Source organism: Salvelinus sp. IW2-2015, linkage group LG19, assembly GCF_002910315.2.
Source record: "Salvelinus sp. IW2-2015 linkage group LG19, ASM291031v2, whole genome shotgun sequence".
In the NCBI taxonomy this organism is placed as follows: domain Eukaryota; kingdom Metazoa; phylum Chordata; class Actinopteri; order Salmoniformes; family Salmonidae; genus Salvelinus; species Salvelinus sp. IW2-2015.
Genome location: NC_036859.1, coordinates 24588142 through 24606610, shown reverse-complemented (window position 1 = coordinate 24606610; position 18469 = coordinate 24588142). Strand labels below are relative to the sequence as shown.

General features: G+C 42.3%; 2 protein-coding genes across 3 annotated transcripts in view; one reads left to right on the top strand and one right to left on the bottom strand.

The window, feature by feature from the left end:
* Positions 1-11672, top strand: part of LOC111979047 (double-stranded RNA-specific editase B2-like) — a 37221-nt gene extending 25549 nt beyond the window's left edge. Inside the window, exons 6-12 of the mRNA XM_070448915.1 lie at positions 648-771; positions 3277-3445; positions 4400-4551; positions 4730-4898; positions 5011-5192; positions 6383-6561; positions 7235-11672. Of these exons, the coding sequence (XP_070305016.1) occupies positions 648-771; positions 3277-3445; positions 4400-4551; positions 4730-4898; positions 5011-5192; positions 6383-6561; positions 7235-7522 (1263 nt within the window). The 3' untranslated portion in view covers positions 7523-11672. The remainder of the gene's footprint in view (positions 1-647; positions 772-3276; positions 3446-4399; positions 4552-4729; positions 4899-5010; positions 5193-6382; positions 6562-7234) is intronic.
* A 1433-nt stretch (positions 11673-13105) lies between these two features.
* Positions 13106-18469, bottom strand: part of LOC111979387 (WD repeat-containing protein 37) — a 24656-nt gene continuing 19292 nt past the window's right edge. For both annotated transcript variants that reach the window (XM_024009888.2, XM_024009889.2), the window contains exons 14-15: positions 16489-16635; positions 13106-16232 (exon numbers count right to left, since the gene is read on the bottom strand). In XM_024009888.2, the coding sequence (XP_023865656.1) occupies positions 16504-16635 (132 nt within the window). In that variant the 3' untranslated portion in view covers positions 13106-16232; positions 16489-16503. The remainder of the gene's footprint in view (positions 16233-16488; positions 16636-18469) is intronic.

Genomic DNA, 18469 nt, shown 5'->3' with positions numbered 1-18469 from the left:
TATCAAGACTGCCCAAATGTGCCTAATTTGTTTATTAATAACTTTTCAAGTTCAAAACTGTGCACTCTCCTCAAACAATAGCATAGTATTCTTTCACTGTAATTGCTACTGTAAATTGGACAGTGCAGTTAGATTAACAAGAATTTAAGCTTTCTGCCAATATCAGATTAGTCTATGTCCTGGGAAATGTTCTTGTTACTTACAATCTCATGCTAATTGCATTAGCCTACGTTAGCTCAACCGTCCCGTGGAGGACCCACCAATCCTGAAGAAGATTTATTAAGAACAACTTCTTATTTACAATGACGGCCTACCCCAGACAACGCTGGGCCAATTGTGCGCCGCCCTATGGGACTCCCAATCACAGTCGGATGTGATTCAGCCTGGATTCGAACCAGGGACTGTAGTGTCGCCTCTTGCACTGAGATGCAGTGCCTTAGACCGCTGCACCACTTAGGAGCCCCTATATAATGCACTACTTTTGACCAGAGCCCATATGGGATAATGTCAACTATTATCTGGTTGTTTTGGTAGGTAAACGTTTGTTTGCTCCACTATGTGGATGTTTATGTGGATGTGAACATAGATGTTATCTTGGCCGCTGTCTGTTTGATTTGTCAGTGATCCATCCACTTGTGTGATAACAGTGCTTTGCAGAGTATATCTTCCACTTGGTGAGAGAGAAACACAGTGAGCTGGCTGACTGTTGCTGCACTACCTCCCAGTCGCACAGACGTCACAAAGTACTGGCAGGCATCGTAATGACCAGAGGTAGGCTATGGACTGCGTCCAAATGGCACCCTATTCCCTATATATACAGTTCCAGTCAAAAGTTTGGACACACCTATTCAGTCAAGGGTTTTTCATCATTTTTACTATTTTATACATTGTAGAATAATAGTGAAAACATCATAACTTTGAAATAACACATATGAAAACACGTAGTAACCACAAAAGTGTTAAATAAATCAAAATATGTTTTATATTTGAGATTCTTCAAAGTAGCCACTCTTTGCCTTGATGACAGCTTTGCACACTCTTGCATTCTCTGTGCCTTGTTAAAATGTAATTTGTGGATTTTCTTTCCTTCTTAATGCGTTTGAGCCAATCAGTTGTGTTGTGACAAGGTATGGGTGATATACAGAAGATAGCCCTATTTGGTAAAAGACCAAGCCCATATAAATGGCAAGAACAGCTCAAATAAGCAAAGGAAAATGACTGTCCATCATTACTTTAAGTCATGAAGGTCAGTCAATGCGGAAAATGTAAAGAACTTTGAAAGTTTCTTCAAGTGCAGTCGCAAAAACTATCAAGCTCTATGATGAAACTGGCTCTCATGAGGACCGCCACAGGAAAGGAAGACCCAGAGTTACTTCTGCTGCAGAGAATAAGTTCATTAGAGTTAATTGCACCTCAGATTGCAGCCCAAATAAATGCTTCAGAGTGTTCAAGTAACAGACACATCAACTGTTTAGAGGAGACTGCGTGAATCAGGCCTTCATGGTCGATTTGCTGCAAAGAAACCACTACTAAAGGACACCAATAAGAAGAAGAGACTTGCTTGGGCCAAGAAACACGAGCAATGGACATTAGACCGGTGAAAATCTGTCCTTTAGTCTGATGCGTCCATATTTGAGATTTTTGGTTCCAACCGCCGTGTCTTTGTGAGACGCAGAGTAGGTGAACGGATGATCTCTGCATGTGTGGTTTCCACAGTGAAGCATGGAGGAGGAGGTGTGATGGTGTGGGGGTGCTTTGCTGGTGACACTGTCAGTGATTTATTTAGAATTCTAGCATGGCTAACACAGCATTCTGCAGCGATATGCCATCCCATCTGGTTTGCGCATAGTGGGACTATCATTCATTTTTCAACAGGACAATGACCCAACACACCTCCAAGCTGTGTAAGGGCTATTTGACCAAAAAGGAGAGTGATGGAGTGCTGCATCAGATGACCTGGCCCCCACAGTCACCCAACCTCAACCCAATTGAGTGCTCAGCATATGTGCCAACAAGTGCTCAGCATATGTGGGAACCCCTTCAAGACTACTGGAAAAGCATTCCAGATTAAGCTGGTTAAGAGAATTTCAAGAGTGTGCAAAGATGTTGTCAAGGCAAAGGGTGGCTACTTTGAAGAATCTCAAATATAAAATACATTTTGATTTGTTTAAAACTTTTTTAGTTACTACATGATTCCATATGTGTTATTTCATAGTTTTTATGTCTTCACTATTATTCCACAATGTAGAAAATAGTAAGAAATAAGGAAAAACCCTTGAATGAGTACTGACTGGTACTGTATAATGCACTACTTTTAACCAGAGCCAATTTGGGATGCAACCATGATGACACATTTCATTGACTTTTAATATGGTAGTAAAATATTCAACAAGTCCAATTTAAAATTAAATCTCTCCCTATACAACTGTAGATACCAGCAGAAGTCGTAAATTAATCAAATGCCTTTGAATATAGGTCTGTATAGAGCACAGTAAGCCAGTCGAGGAGTGCACATCTGGGAGTGCACATAAGCGACTTCAGTTGAAGCCAGCATGGGAAACTCTCCTTCAAAAACAGTAGAGCTCCCCGGATCTAATAGAATACCTAAGATGAGAGCGTGGGCACAACCATAGAATTAGAATGAATTACTTTCTATTCATTCTATTTCTATGGGCACAGTGCTTCCCAGGTAATGCTGCCCCAAAGGGCAGTGAATCCAAAAGGAATCCCTGCCAGCTCATTCATATAGAATTCCTCACAGTAAAATAAGCAGTTGCTCAGCTTGCTCTGCGACACAAGATGCAGCTTTATACCACTACCATTGATGAGATAAGACTGTCATTACGTCTTTGTAAATATTTCATGAGGTGCTGTAACAAGACAACAATATAGTAGGAGACTGGTGCATTATATTTTGTCCTGTTAGTCATTTCTTATTCAGAAGCCATTTATTTTGCCATCTTTACAGTAATATTTTAATTAGATTAAGTTCTTTGTAGAGAGTGTTCCTGTGTCTGAGGCCAAGTTACTGTAACTGATATCCAAAAAGACAAGAGTTGGGTTGTATCCCAAATGTCACCCTATTCGATTCCCTATGTAGTGCACTACTTTTGGCCAGGCCCCATAGGGTCCAAATAAGTAAAACAAAAAAACAGTGCACTATATAGGGAATTGGGTATCATTTAGATACTCACAAATCTATTGTATAGGTGTACTGTGCTGATTTTTGTTTGTTGTTGGTTAGTAAGAGGACCTTTTGTCTCCTATTGTGGTCAGGTTTTGATCTGAGGCGAGCCCAGGTGGTGTCTTTGGGGACAGGGACCAAGTGTATCAGTGGAGAGTGTGTCAGTGACCAGGGATGGGCGGTTAATGACTGCCATGCTGAGGTCACCACCAGGAGGGCTTTCCTCCGCTTCCTCTATGCCCAACTGGAGCTTTTCCTCTGGTAATATACTGTATACATACGGTCATACACTGTATCTGTACACAAGGGGTTGCATTCCAACTGGCACCCTATTACCTATGTTGTGCACTACTTTTGATTAGGGCCCTGGGCTCTGGTTAAAAGTAGTGCACTATAAAGGGAATAGGGTGTAATTTGGGATGCAATCAAGGCCTTAGCCCTGAGGATGAAGTTGAAGAATCTTTGCTTTTGTACCTTTGAATTTAAGTTACAAGTGAACAATGTAATATCAGCTATTACCTATCTGCGCTGATGTTTTGGTGCCATTTTAAAAAGAGCCACTTCATGTAACTGTTCTGTTATGCCCCTGAACCATCACTTCAAAATCACCTCTAGTATCATTTTGTACTAGAGGTTCTTTTTAAATACCTGAATAATTAAATGTGTATTCCCACCAACATCAAGTGCACAAGGATGATTGAAGTAGAGAAATGTTGAACATAAAAATCCCATTTCATCTCAAAATATCTATCTGGGTGATTAGGCTACACACAGGTGCGTCATTTCAGCTAAACCTAGGGTACGACAAAGTGACAAGGGCGCTGAGGGTGGGTGAGCCAAAGCCATTTACTACAGTGTGAACTGTTTTGAGAAAAAGTTGCGCTGTTCCCTGCGAGATTCCCTCAAAATACCCCACTTCAATCCAGCTACGGCGAAGTTGCGAGTCCCGTTCTCTGTAGCAGTGTCGATGCGCATTTTCTAAATCACTAACAGGCTCTCCTCCTGCTCCCGGGCGTCCGCATGGTCCTAAAATCAGCCTATAATTCCTATAAATTGCATTTGCCTTTCAATCAGGATTGGAATGATTTTAGTAGCCTATTTTATATTGTTGGTGTTGAGCTAGGCTTTTATACCCAATTAAGGCCCCTGGCTACACGTTACCACTTCTTAAAAAGTTCATACTCAAAATGATCATAACACAATTTCCTTGTTTAGCAACTGGCCAGGCAGTTTGGAGCAGTCGATTTTTGTGCGAGACAAAGAGTCAGTATACAGACTGAGAGACGGTATTCTGTTCCATATGTATGTGAGTTCATCGCCCTGCGGGGACGCACGCCTCAACTGTCCCTACGAGATCACAGCTACACGTAAGAAATATTGACATTTGTTAGTTGATTTTAATTTCATTCATACTCACAGTCAACAAGACTGAATTCTGTGGAATGCACAGTTACATTAAGGCCATACTTTAAATGCTCCACCTGTCTGTACTGTGCTTTGTAGAGAAACTTAGCATTATATCAATTGTCTCCTCTCCTCTCCCAGACCAGAGCGGGTATAGATTTGTGAGGAAGTTGCGCTGCCATCTGAGGATGAAGATGGAAGGCGGTGAGGGTACACTTCCTGTCAGCGTACTGAGAGCCAATCAGAAATGGCACAGGGGGTTGCCGAGGGAACCTCCCGTAACCATGTCCTGCACAGATAAAATTGCCAGGTGAGCTCCAGATAGACAGTGAGAACTTTCCCACTGAGTCACAAAAGTATAACATACTGTGTAAAAGGGGGCTTGTCTGCTTGGTCTCTAGCATCATTGTTTGTGTCTCCAGGTGGAATATTCTAGGTCTCCAGGGCTCTCTCCTGTCTCACCTGGTGGAGCCGGTGTACCTCCACAGCCTCACAGTGGGCAGCCTGTGCCACACGGGTCACCTGGGAAGGACCATGGCACGACGCATGGGGCACATCGCCCCTCTGCCCTCGTCCTATAGACGCAACAAGCTACTGCTCGGCTGTAAGTCACGCCCCCTGCCCTCCTCCTATAGACGCAACAAGCTACTGCTCGGCTGTAAGTCACGCCCCCTGCCCTCCTCCTATAGACACAATAGACTGCTCCTCGGCTATAAGTCACGCCCCCTGCCCTCGTCCTATAGACACAATAGACTACTCCCCGGCTGTAAGTCACGCCCCATGCCCTCGTCCTATAGACACAATAGACTACTCACCGGCTGTAAGTCACGCCCCATGCCCTCGTCCTATAGACACAATAGGCTGCTCCTCGGCTGTAAGATACGCCCTGCCCTCGTCATATAGACACAATGACTGCTCCTCGCTGTAAGATACGCCCCCCCGCCTCATCTATAGACACAATAGGCTGCGCCTCGGCGGTAAGTCACTCCCCCTGCCCTTGTCCTATAGACACAATAGACTGCTCCTCGGCTGTAAGTCACGCCCCCTGCCTCGTCCTATAGACACAATAGACTGCTCCTCGGTGTAAGTCACGCCCCTGCCCTCGTCCTATAGACACAATAGACTGCTCCTCGGCTGTAAGTCACGCCCCTCCCTCGTCCTATAGACACAATAGGCTGCAAGATACGCCCCCTGCCCTCGTCATATAGACACAATAGACTGCTCCTCAGCTGTAAGATACGCCCCCTGCCTCATCCTATAGACACAATAGGCTGCGCCTCGGCTGTTAAGTCACTCCCCCTGCCCTTGTCCTATAGACACAATAGACTGCTCCTCGGCTGTAAGTCACGCCCCCTGCCCTCGTCCTATAGACACAATAGACTGCTCCTCGGCTGTAAGTCACACCCTCTGCCCTTGTCCTATAGACACAATAGACTGCTCCTCGGCTGTAAGTCACGCCCCTTGTCCAATCGGCTGTAAGTCACCCAGATATAAGAGATGTGGTTACTTCAGATATTTAGGTTCACATTACATGTCCATGTGTCAGTTCATTTGGCAGTAGACTACTTAGTGTTTGAGACTTGACAAAGATAAATGTTAGGAGGTGGCCTGGTGGAGATGTTCCCTCCCAGGACAAACAGCTTGTTCTTCCAGACACTTTTCATGGTCCTGTCTCTTCCTCTAAGGTTATGCCTCTATTCTGGCATCTGAATAGTGCATGTTATGTACGTACCTGCCCATCCTCTCGGCTCTCACTGAGTCCTGACCCCAGTCTGGTCTCTGTGTGGTCTCCAGGCCTCAGCAGCAGTGAGGGTCGGCAGCCAGGGAAGTCTCCCAGCTTCAGTGTGAACTGGAGTGCTGGAGACGGAGAGCTGGAGGTGGTGGATGTCTCCACTGGCAGGAAAGACTCAGGGACACCATCCAGACTCTGCAAGAGATCCTTCTTCACTCGCTGGGAGAGACTACACCACCAGGTTAGTTATGCATAGGGAAGCTGTAGATTGCATCCCAATTGGCACCCTATTCCCTGCATAGTAGACTACTAGGGTAGTTTGACACATCCATTTTGCTGCAAGCAGAAGCTCTATTGTACAGTATGTATTGGATAAAGGTATTAACAAATTATTTGCTTACTGCAGATAGTAGAAAAGACCAATCTTCATTAAAATGTAGATGTGATCCATCTTTCTGTGTCCATCTAATGCTAATTATTATGACAATGTTTTTAAAGTACAGTTTCATTTCCATCGTGAAATTAAATATGTATGTGGCAGCGCGTTCCACTGTTCCAAATGGCAGCGGTTAAATTTTGATGACATTACAGAGTCATAATTATTTAGAAAAGCATTTTGAGTAGCTTCCCACAGAAAAGGCTTCCTGCACTCAGTATCACATGCAAGAATAAACACAGTCATCTAGAAATCCATCCTGGCTGTAGTCCATTAAATATGTTTTTGTAGAGAGGGAGAGAGACAGAGCAATAGGGAATATAAAGCAAAGTCCACAGAATGTTAATTTGTTTGGTGAAATTTAAATGGAAGAGATAGCCCAGCTGTTGAAGTTTGCAGTTTATGTTGGCTCATTAGGTTTTATTCTGTCTGGGTGGTGTATTTTATTAACCCTTTCTTACTGTCTCCATCTACTCAGCTTAGCAGTCCAGGAGGAGTATTGGATGTAGAGGAGTCCCTATTTCTTATGTCAGATAGCACAACGACTCTGTCTGCACGGTCGGTTGAGGGACGAGTGTCGCCTAGGAGTGACGACACCTGTCGGAAGACAATGGAGGAGGCCATGAAGACGTACTGTGGAGCTAAGATGGCAGCAGGGGCCTACCAGAGAGCCAGGCATAAGTTTGTCGTCTCGCTGCAGGAGGCAGGTCTGGGCATCTGGAACAGGAAACCACCAGAACAGGAGCATTTCCAGAGCAGGGTGTGAGGGGTTCTTCTAGAAGAAGCAGTCCAGGGAATTTTCTTTAGCCAAATTCCCTCACACGCAGACACACACACCGCAGACTCAGACTCAGACACACACACACAAGCTGTTCCAATCATGGTAACTAAGAGGTTGTAAAATAGAATGTCACCACGATAGGAACAGCACATAGTGCTTTCGGGAAAGTATTCAGACCCTTTGACTTTTTCCACATTTTATTACGTTACAGCCTTATTCTAAAATGATTTAAATAAATAAAAATCCTCAGCAATCTACACACAATAACCCATAATGACAAGGCAAAAACAGGTTTTAGAAATTGTTGCAAATTTATGAAAAATAGAAACAGAAATACCTTATTTACATAAGTATTCAGACCCTTTGCTATGAGATTCGAAATTGAGCTCAGGTGCATCCTGTTTCTACAACTTGATTGGAGTCCACCTGTGGTAAATTCAATTGATTGAACATGATTTGGAAAGGCACACACATGTCTATATAAGGTCCCACAGTTGACAGTGCATGTCAGAGCAAAAACCAAGTCATGAGGTCGAAGGAGTTGTCCGTAGACCCCCGAGACAGGATTGTGTCGAGGTACAGATCTGGGAAAGGGCACCAAAACATTTCTGCAGCATTGAAGGTCCCCAAGAACACAGTGGCCTCCATCATTCTTAAATGAAAGAAGTTTGGAACCACCAAGACTCTTCCTYGAGCTGGCCACCCGGCCAAACTGAGCAATTGGGGGAGAAGGGCCTTGGTCAGGGAGGTGACCAAGAACCCYATGGTCAKCCTGACAGAGCTCTAGAGTTCCTCTGTGGAGATGGGAGAACCTTCCAGAAGGACAACCATCTCTGCAGCACTCCACCAATCAAGCCTTTATGGTAGAGTGGCTTGACGGAAGCCAACCCTCAGTAAACGGCACATGACAGCCCGCTTGGAGTTTGCCAAAAGGCACCTAAAGACTCAAAAACAAGATTCTCTGGTCTGATGAAACCAAGATTGAACTCTTTGGCCTGAATACCAAGCGTCATGTCTGGAGGAAACCTGGCACCATCCCTATGGTGAAGATTGGTGGTGGCAGCATCATGCTGTGGGGGTGTTTTTCAGTGGCAGGGACATGGAGACTAGTCAGGATCGAGGCAAAGATGAATGGAGCAAAGTACAGAGATCCTTGATGAAAACCTGCTCCAGAGCCCTCAGGTCCTCAGACTGGGGCGAAGGTTCACCTTCCAACAGGACAACGACCCTAAGCACACAGCCAAGACAACGCAGGAGTGGTTTCGGGACAAGTCTCTGAATTGAGTGGCCCAGCCAGAGCCCGGACTTGAACCCCATCGAACATCTCTGGAGAGACCTGAAAATAGCTGTGCAGCGACGCTCCCCATCCAACCTGACAGAGCTTGAGAGGATCTGCAGAGAAGAATGGGAGAAACTCCCCAAATACAGGTGTGCCAAGTGTCATGACTGTCCTGTGAGGATCACAATGGATCAGATCAGATTGGCAATGGCTGACAATAACCAGACCTTCTCACCCGCAAAGGGGAGGAAGGCACTGGTGTGGGGGTTTTGACACCTCCACGACATGGAGAGGGAGATAGAGACAAAAATACACATTCTCACATTAATCATATAGTTTGCATACGAACCGCCGCTCGTTTGGAATAAGAAATCATGAATGTATTTACGTATGGGTGTCTTTGTCTGTCATGTAGTCCTGAACAGAACTACAGAGTTCACTCTTCCATTCACTTCTGAAGCTGCTTATTTGAAGATAAGCCAGCCGTGCCGATGGTTCCAGTGGGGGTATGAGAGTAGCGTACGGTGATTTGAGACTCATAGTAGGATGGGATGGTTTGAAGAGTTCAGCTAATCAGCTGTACCAATGATTGTCTGAGAGGGGAGTTTGTCACTTCTTCCTCCTCGTGTTGATTATTCAGGATTCAGACCACTTTGAGCTGCAGCTCTTCGTCTCTCTGGTCTAAAGGAAGGTGAGTTTATTTTTTCACCTCGTGTTGAGGTTCAAAGTTCCAACCATTTCAAACATGTAGCTACCGCTCCACACTTTTGTGGTCTAATGTTAATTTCGTTACCAAGGCTTTTTGGGCACTCTGGCCAAAGGGGATGTCTCCATCAGTCTGACATGCTCTCTGACCTCACTTGGGGCGTGGCTACTTACTTATGCACAGTTTATAGGAGAAAGATTATCTTATACCTCCTAAAATGACATGTATATCTTAACAAAAATACTTTCATAATTTGTCATATTATATGCACAACGTATTGGATGGAAACTTGACAGGTAAAGGGGATATACTTTCCAAGTTACAGTATTTCATCCATACAGTTTTTAATGACATCACAAAATGAAAACCAATATTACCCCACGCCATCACACCTCCTCCTCCATGCTTCACTGTGGGAACCACACATGCAGAGATCATACGTTCACCTACTCTGCGTCTCACAAAGACACGGCGGTTGGAACAAAAAATCTCAAATATGGACGCATCAGACTAAAATGACAGATTTCCACCGGTCTAATGTCCATTGCTCGTGTTTCTTGGCCCAAGCAAGTCTCTTCTTATTATTGGTGTCCTTTAGTAGTGGTTTCTTTGTAGCAATTTGACTATGAAGGCCTGATTCACGCAGTCTCCTCTGAACAGTTGTTGTTGAGATGTGTCTGTTATTTGAACTCTGTGAAGCAATTTCTGAGGCTGGTAACTCTAATGAACTTATCCTCTGCAGCAGAGGTAACTCTGGGTCTTCCTTTCCTGTGGCGGTCCTCATGACGGCCAGTTTCATCACAGCGCTTGAAGAAACTTTCAAAGTTCTTAAAATTTTCCGCATTGACTGACCTTCATGTCTTTAAGTAATGATGGACTGTTGTTTCTCTTTGTTTATTTGAGCTGTTCTTGCCATAATATGGACTTCGTCTTTTACCAAATAGGGCTATCTTCTGTATACCAACCCTACCTTGTCACAACACAACTGATTGGCTCAAACGCATTAAGGAAAGAAATTCCACAAATGAACTTAACAAAACACACCTGTTAATTGAAATGCATTCCAGGTGACTACCTCGTGAAGCAGGTTGCAAAGCTGTCATCAAGGCAAATGTGGCTACTTTGAAGAATCTCAAATATAAAATATATTTGGATTTGTTTATTTTTATTTAACTAGGCAAGTCAGTTAAGAACAAATTCTTATTTACACTGACGGCCTACCCCAGCCAAACCCGGACGACGCAGGGCCAATTGCGTGCCGCCCTATGGGACTCCCAATCAAGGACGGATGTGAAATGCAGCCAGGATTAACACTTTTTCAGTTACTACATGATTCTATATGTGTTATTTCATAGTTTTGATGTCTTCACTATTATTTTACAATGTAGCAAATAGAAGAAAAAAAAAACTGTGGAATGAGTAGGTGTCCAAACTTTTAACTGGTACTGTATGTAAATGTAATCCATTTTTATATATATACACACATTTGAAAACATTTCTAAAAACCTGTTTTTGCTTTGTCATTATGGGGTATTGTGTGTAGATTGATGAGAAAAAAAAGGCTGTAACATAACAAAACGTGGAAAAAGTCAAGGAGTCTGAATACTTTCCGAAGGCACTGTAAGTGCACATACAGACACTTTATATTATTTATCTCATCTTGATTGAATAGTGCATTGTTGCAAAAGAGCTTTGCGAGTAAGCATTTCACTGTACTGTTTACACCTGTTGTATCCTGTGTACATGACAAATAAACATAGAAACTTGACACATGTGAGTGTGAGGGAATTTGGCTAGAGAAAATTGTCTGGATTGCTTCTGTGCACTCTGACTTAACCATAACGAATATGTAGTCCTGAAGGGTATACTATAAAACAGGATCAATGAGTTAGCTAGCTAACTTCGAGAAACAACCAGAAATAACTATTGATATTCTGATTCAATAAGAAAGCTAAAGTTCTATGTGTGTTTTTGATTGTTGAGTCAATTAGGCCATGCCAATGTCAAGCTTTTCTCAACTAAAAATCTAAACAGCCTCCTGAGTGGCGCAGCGGTCTAAGGCACTGCATTGCAGTGCTGAGGTGCCACTAGAGCCTGGGGTTTGATCCCAGGCTGTGTCACAGCCAGACGTGACCAGGAGCCCCATAGGGCTGGGCATAATTTCAGGAATGTCCAAAATATGTGCAATAAAGTATCAGGAGCCTGCTTACATCAGTCACATGTGGGATCTATTTCTTGGATAATTTTTCCTTTGACCAATTCGGGCGATTAACTATTTTAAAATGAATTACAGCATGTCTTAGATTACGAATGTATTCTCTGAAGCATACTCTGTTGTTCACCTATATCCTCTTCCCATTGGTTCTTAAGAGAGTCCAGGGACTTCAGATTGTGCAAATGTAATAACATATAGACAAAACCTATGCTCCCTTTGATATAAGGATTCACTTTAAAAACAGTCTAGAAGGGATGTGTAGATGTGATGGGAAGTGACTAGAGTGTGAAGATACAAAACTACGCAGTACCTAACCTAAAGAAATGGGATCTGGGAATATTGAACTTTTTTACTACCTGTTGAAAAGATGCAAAATTCATATCAATTTACCTTGTCAGCTCGGGGATTCGATCTAGCAACCTTTCGGTTACTAGTCCAACGCTAGGCTACCTGCCGCCCCATCACGAAATTGCGGAGAAAAATATGGTAAAATTAAAAGTTATTTCAGAATATTTAAGTAAATTAGCTGGCTAACTCCTTGATCCTGCTTTGTAGTATACATACCCCTCCACTTCTATTTCCTCCACTGTGCAGTCATATACAGTAACAATACAGTAGCCCAAAGATAAACCTGTTTCCCTTTTAGCAATCCTTCACCTACACCTGTTGAGTTACTCACTTAAGCTCCCCTTTTGTAGTCTCCTTGCATTGAATACCATTTACCCTTTCAAACATTCAGTATTACAAAGTATTTCTTTGTAATTTTTGGAGAAATTATCATTGTAGTACTGGGGAGCAAGTAAGCTACAGAATGTGAATCTGGCCCTGAGAAACATGAGAGCAGGGACATCTAGTGGCTCAAAGAGAACATTGCACGTTCTGAGAGTATAACAGTATTAAAATAGATTTTTTTGCGGACAGACAGTTTTGACAGTAATTTACTCTCGTTAGTATTTTCCCTGTTACAATTGCACCCATACACCTATAAACACATAGTACATTAAACGTTATGTATTTCCTCTTTCCACAAGCAATCGTATTGCTTGATATTTATTTCCACACAAAACAGACAACACCATCTCACAGACTAAAATGATTGAATGCTAATAGTAATGCAGAAGTACTTTCTATCTAGATCATTGAATGTCAAATGTAAGAGTAATTTATATTTTTATTAAAGTGAGTCAATTGGCAATTTTAGAATAATCTAATTGGTCTTTGCCTGTTTTCTGACAACTGGGTGATAAAAGACTGAACAATTCATTTAACACTATCCTCATATCACGGCACCAAAGTAATGGTCAGCCTTGCAAGACTCGAAGCAAGGCTGAACTACGACACAAAGAAAAGGACACAATTCTGAGGGAATGAAACGGCACAACATTTTATTTTATTTCACAAGCTGCTGTTACTTATGAATAGCCACCATGCGAGCGCACGCACGCACGCAAGCACACACACACACACAGCTAAACTGTTTCATATTATGAGATGTGTACTAGTGGAGCTCTTCTTGTTAAAATGAACCTATTTTACCACATAAAATATCATTAGGTAGGTAACGAAAGTTTTACTAAAGCTTTTACACTGTTTATTTCTACTGCTAAGTTTGTATGATGTAATGAGGGTATGCGTCTCAAATTGCACCMTATTCCCTTTGTAACGCATTACATACGGAATAGGGTGCKATTTGGGAAACAAGCAAGCACTGTACTCCATTGAAATGAACACAGGACCACATGTACATGACCAGCTGAGAAAACCATGAGACTGAAATGTAAATAAATTCATGAAGAAAGTGATGATAAACATGGTCAACTAGCTATGCATGGTGGCTCAGGAGGTCAGCCAGTCTGTTTGTGCTACAATGCCAAATCCTTTTCATTCATTGTCATGCCAAACGAGCAATGAAGTTGCACAAACAGATCTGGCACCAGGCTAGACTTCACATTCACAGGCCATACATCTTTGATATTTCAAACAAATTTGTTTCACTTAAATCACGGATGACAATCCTGGACAGCTACGGTCCAAGAGACATCTCTTATTATACCAACCCATGTAACAGATTACTATAGTCACTTAATCAATGCCTCTAGTACTACATCATGTGGTATTAGTCATGCATAGAACTGCACAACCACATCTGCAGTAGCCTATTTTCAGTGCCAATCTGTTTGTGCCATCATGTCAACTCCTTGTCACTTACAGTAGTGTCATGTTTGGCTTGACAATGACCAATGGAGTTGGTAAGAGCACAAACGGACGTGGGACTAGGCTAGGAGTAACCTTTAAGACATCCCTGATGTAAACGATACATGAGAAAGACTACATGCAAACCACTATAGATTAAAACAACAATACTTCAGCCAATGAAACCAAAGAGATCCAACTGATTTTAACTGCACAGGATGAAGAACTAGTGGAAATGAAAAGATCACCTCAAAGTTAAAAGGATAATAAAATATGCAGCAGGAATACACCATTAAGCCAAATAGGCCACTTTGAATAGAGATGATTACATTTAATTTTCTCCAGATGTGAAATTTATTGTGGAAGGAAAATTACGCTCACTTAGAACCGTGAGCCTACACCTGGAACCACTTTATTTTGTCACAATAACGATTCCATAATGGGATAAAAGATGTTCAACGTGACTTCTTGTATAAATATCAATAGTCAATATGTTGTTACAAGTTGGCAAAACACAAAGCATATCCAAGTCTCTACAGAAGCATTTACGACTGCAATAAAGCTGGCTTTTCTKATGAGATAGATACATCATTTTGTATAATTAGTCTGCGTAAGTGCAGGAATGTAACCAAGTCAACTGTGTTGCCTGCCAAGTGACTCTCACAGACAATTACACTCAAAATGTTTTCAAGTTCAACATTGATTCTCTTTCTCTAAAAAACAGACACAGCTACTTTATGACATCACACTTACCTCAAACATATAATAATCTCTTCTTCTTTTAGTTTTCTATGCAGAAATRAACGCCATGATCACTGAGCACACCAAGCATGTTAGAGCTATTGCATTAGAACGCTCTTAGAGATCCCACTTACGCAAGGAAGTACCACGTGGTAACAAATTACTGACCTATATATCCCTGTAACAGGTTCAATACTGACTAATTCTAAGAAACACTTCACATATTATTGTTTGTAAACTCTACAGCAATTTCATGACGTCTTACTTTCTAAGGATCATTTATGATTATTACACACGAATGAAGTGCCTATTAAAATGGTGAAGACGATCAACCTCAACCTGAATGAAGTGCCTATTAAAATGGTGAAGACGATCAACCTCAACCTGAATGAAGTGCCTATTAAAATGGTGAAGAGATCAACCTCAACCTGAATGAAGTGCCTATTAAAATGGTGAAGACGATCAACCTCAACCTGAATGAAGTGCCTATTAAAATGGTGAAGATCGATCAACCTCAACCTGAATGAAGTGCCTATTAAAGGTGAAGAGATCAACCTCAACCTGAATGAAGTGCCTATTAAAATGGTGAAGACGATCAACCTCAACCTGAATGAAGTGCCTATTAAAATGGTGAAGACGATCAACCTCAACCTGAATGAAGTGCCTATTAAAATGGTGAAGACGATCAACCTCAACCTGAATGAAGTGCCTATTAAAATGGTGAAGACGATCAACCTCAACCTCTAAACATGGGGTGTTTACACAATTTAATCCACTGGTACAACATACTGTCTAGGACTCAAGAGTAGGATTCTGTCAAGTCTGTACAAAAGCTGCAATGGTATTTTGGCTAAAACAGTTTTTTAACAACAAATACAATTGTAACAGCTATTGGTTCTAAAAGGTGCATGACAGAGCCACTTGAACACTGTACCTTAGCAGCTCTGCATGTTCCTTATTCAGTGCTCAGTTGATCACCAATAGATGGTCAAAGTATGGCTCTGCCGATATGGCACAGAGATATGCAGTAGCTTGGCTAGCTGTACTTCTGAGCGGTTGAGGTGGATTCGAAAGTAGATGTGTGGCATTTCAGWACTAACACAAGTCTCCATGAAATGCTGCTCATTATCAACGAGGCTACACCATCAACAAGGTGCCTGACCTATTCTGAACTGAAAATTAGGGTGCCTACAATATCCCCCCGTACCTTCTTTATGTCAGTGCTATTTATCTTCAGAAGGAAAGTCATGAATAAACTGATCAAAACAAGCCCAACAACAAAGCAGAGAGTAGTCTTTTACATTTTCTGTACATACATGGGCAAGTTTGAAAACCACCACACACCATCACACATGTATGTAGTACGGTATGTATATTCAAACTATGCAGACCAGACTGACCACATTTGGAGTGTGAGAAGAACATGAATACTTGACACAGAGAGAGAGTGGTCCTCGATCGATCTTCTCCCCTCCCTGCCTGAGGGTGGTGACATCTAACTGAACTGACCAGGGATCAGCTCTTAACATGGGGTTCAGTGGGCCAGGCGGATGGCTCAGGGCTGACACACAAGAAAAKAATACGATGACATTTACATTTTGTAAATCACATCCCCCTTTCAGATATGTATAGAAAAAAMAAGTAATGTAAAAAATATATATATAAATATATACAGTTGCAAATAACACAGAGGCGGTTTCGCAGGCACAGATTAAGCCTAGTCCTGAAGTATAAAGCACCTTCTATGGAAATTCCCCATTGAGTCTAGGACTACCAACAAAAAAACATAAGATAGTAAAGTGAGGGGGAAAACAAACCTGTCTGGGCTGGGCTCACTTCTCCTGCAGCAGAGCTGGGATGTTGATGTTCCATCCAATGGCCTGCCTGTCAAAGCCACAGCTGAACAGGTTACAGGAGGAGTTGTCTTCACACCAGGCTGAGCAGCACACCATGCGCCGGTGGCCCTGTGAAGCAACAGCCACATTAGTACACTAAAGGGTATACTACAAAGCAGGATCAATGAATTAGCCAGTTACCTTTGATAAACAACCAGAAATAACTGTCGATTTTCTGGTTCATTAAGAAAGCTAAACGTACATTACCAGTCAAAAGTTTGGATACCTWCTCATTCATGGGTTTTTCTTTATTTTTACTATTTTCTACTTTGTAGAATAATAGCAAAGACATCAAAACTATGAAATAACACATATGGAATCATGTAGTAACCAAAAAAGGTTAAACAAATAAAAATATGTTTTAGATTCTTCAAAGTAGCCACCCATTGCCTTGACAGCTTTGCACACTTGTGGTGTTCTCTCAACCAGCATCACCTGGAATGCTTTTCCAACAGTTTTGAAGGAGTTTCCACATATGTTGAGCACCTGTTGGCTGCTTTTCCTTGACTCTGTGGTCCAACTCATCCCAAACCATCTCAATTGGGTTGAGGTCTGATGATTGTGGAAGCCAGGCCATCTGATACAGCACTCCATCACTCTCCTTCTTAGTCAAATAACCCTTACACAGCCTGGAGGTGTGTTGGGTCATTGTCCTGTTGAAAAAACAAATGATAGTCCCACTAAGCGCAAACCAGATGGGATGGCGTATCGCTGCAGAATGCTGTGGTAGCGTAGCCATGCTGGTTAAGTATGCTTAATTTTTTATTTTTTATTTAACCATGTAGGCTAGTTGAGACAAATTCTCATTTACAACTGCGACCTGGCCAAGATAGAGCAAAGCAGTGCGACACAAACAACAACACAGAGTTACACATGGAATAAATAAGCGTACAGTCAATAACACAATAGAAAAAAGAAAGTCTATATACAGTATGTGCAAATGTCATGAGGAGGTAAGGCAATAAATAGGCCATAGTAGCAAGTAATAACAATTTAGCAAATTAACACTGGAGTGATAGATGTGCAGATGATGATGTGCAAGTAGAAATACTGGTGTGCAAAAGAGCAGAAAAGTAAATAAATACAATATGGGAATGAGGTAGGTAGATTGGATGGGCTATTTACAGATGGACTACGTACAGCTGCAGCGATCGGTTAGCTGCTCAGATAGCTGATGTTTAAATTTAGTAAGGGAAATATAAGTCTCCAGCTTCAGCGATTTTTGCAATTCCTTCCAGTTATTGGCAGCAGAGAACTGGAAGGAAAGGCAGCCACATAAGTGTTGGGGATGACCAGTGAGATATACCTGCTGGAGCGTGTGCTATGGGTGGGTGTTGTTATCATGACCACTGAGCTGAGATAAGGCGGAGCTTTACCTAGCAAAMACTTATAGATGAACTGTAGCCAGTGGGTCTGGCGACGAATATCTAGCGAGGGCCAGCCGACTAGAGCATACAGGTCACAGTGGTGGGTGGTATATGGGGCTTTGGTGACAAAACAGATGGCACTGTGATAGACTGCATCCAGTTTGCTGAGCAGAGTGTTGGAGGCTATTTTGTAAATGACATCACCGAAGTCGAGGATCGGTAGGATAGTCAGTTTGTTTTACCAGGGTATGTTTGGCGGCGTGAGTGAAGGAGGATTTGTTGCGAAACAGAAAGCCGATTCTAGACTTAATTTTGGATTGGAGATGTTAAATATGAGTCTGGAAGGAGAGTTTACAGTCTAGCCAGACACCTAGGTATTTGTAGTTMTCCACATATTCTAAGTCAGTACCGTCCAGAGTAGTGATGCTAGTCGGGCGGGTGGGCGCGGGCAGCGAATGGTTGAAAAGCATGCATTTAGTTTTACTAGCATTTAAGGAGGCCACGGAAGGAGTGTTGTATGGCATTGTAGCTCGTTT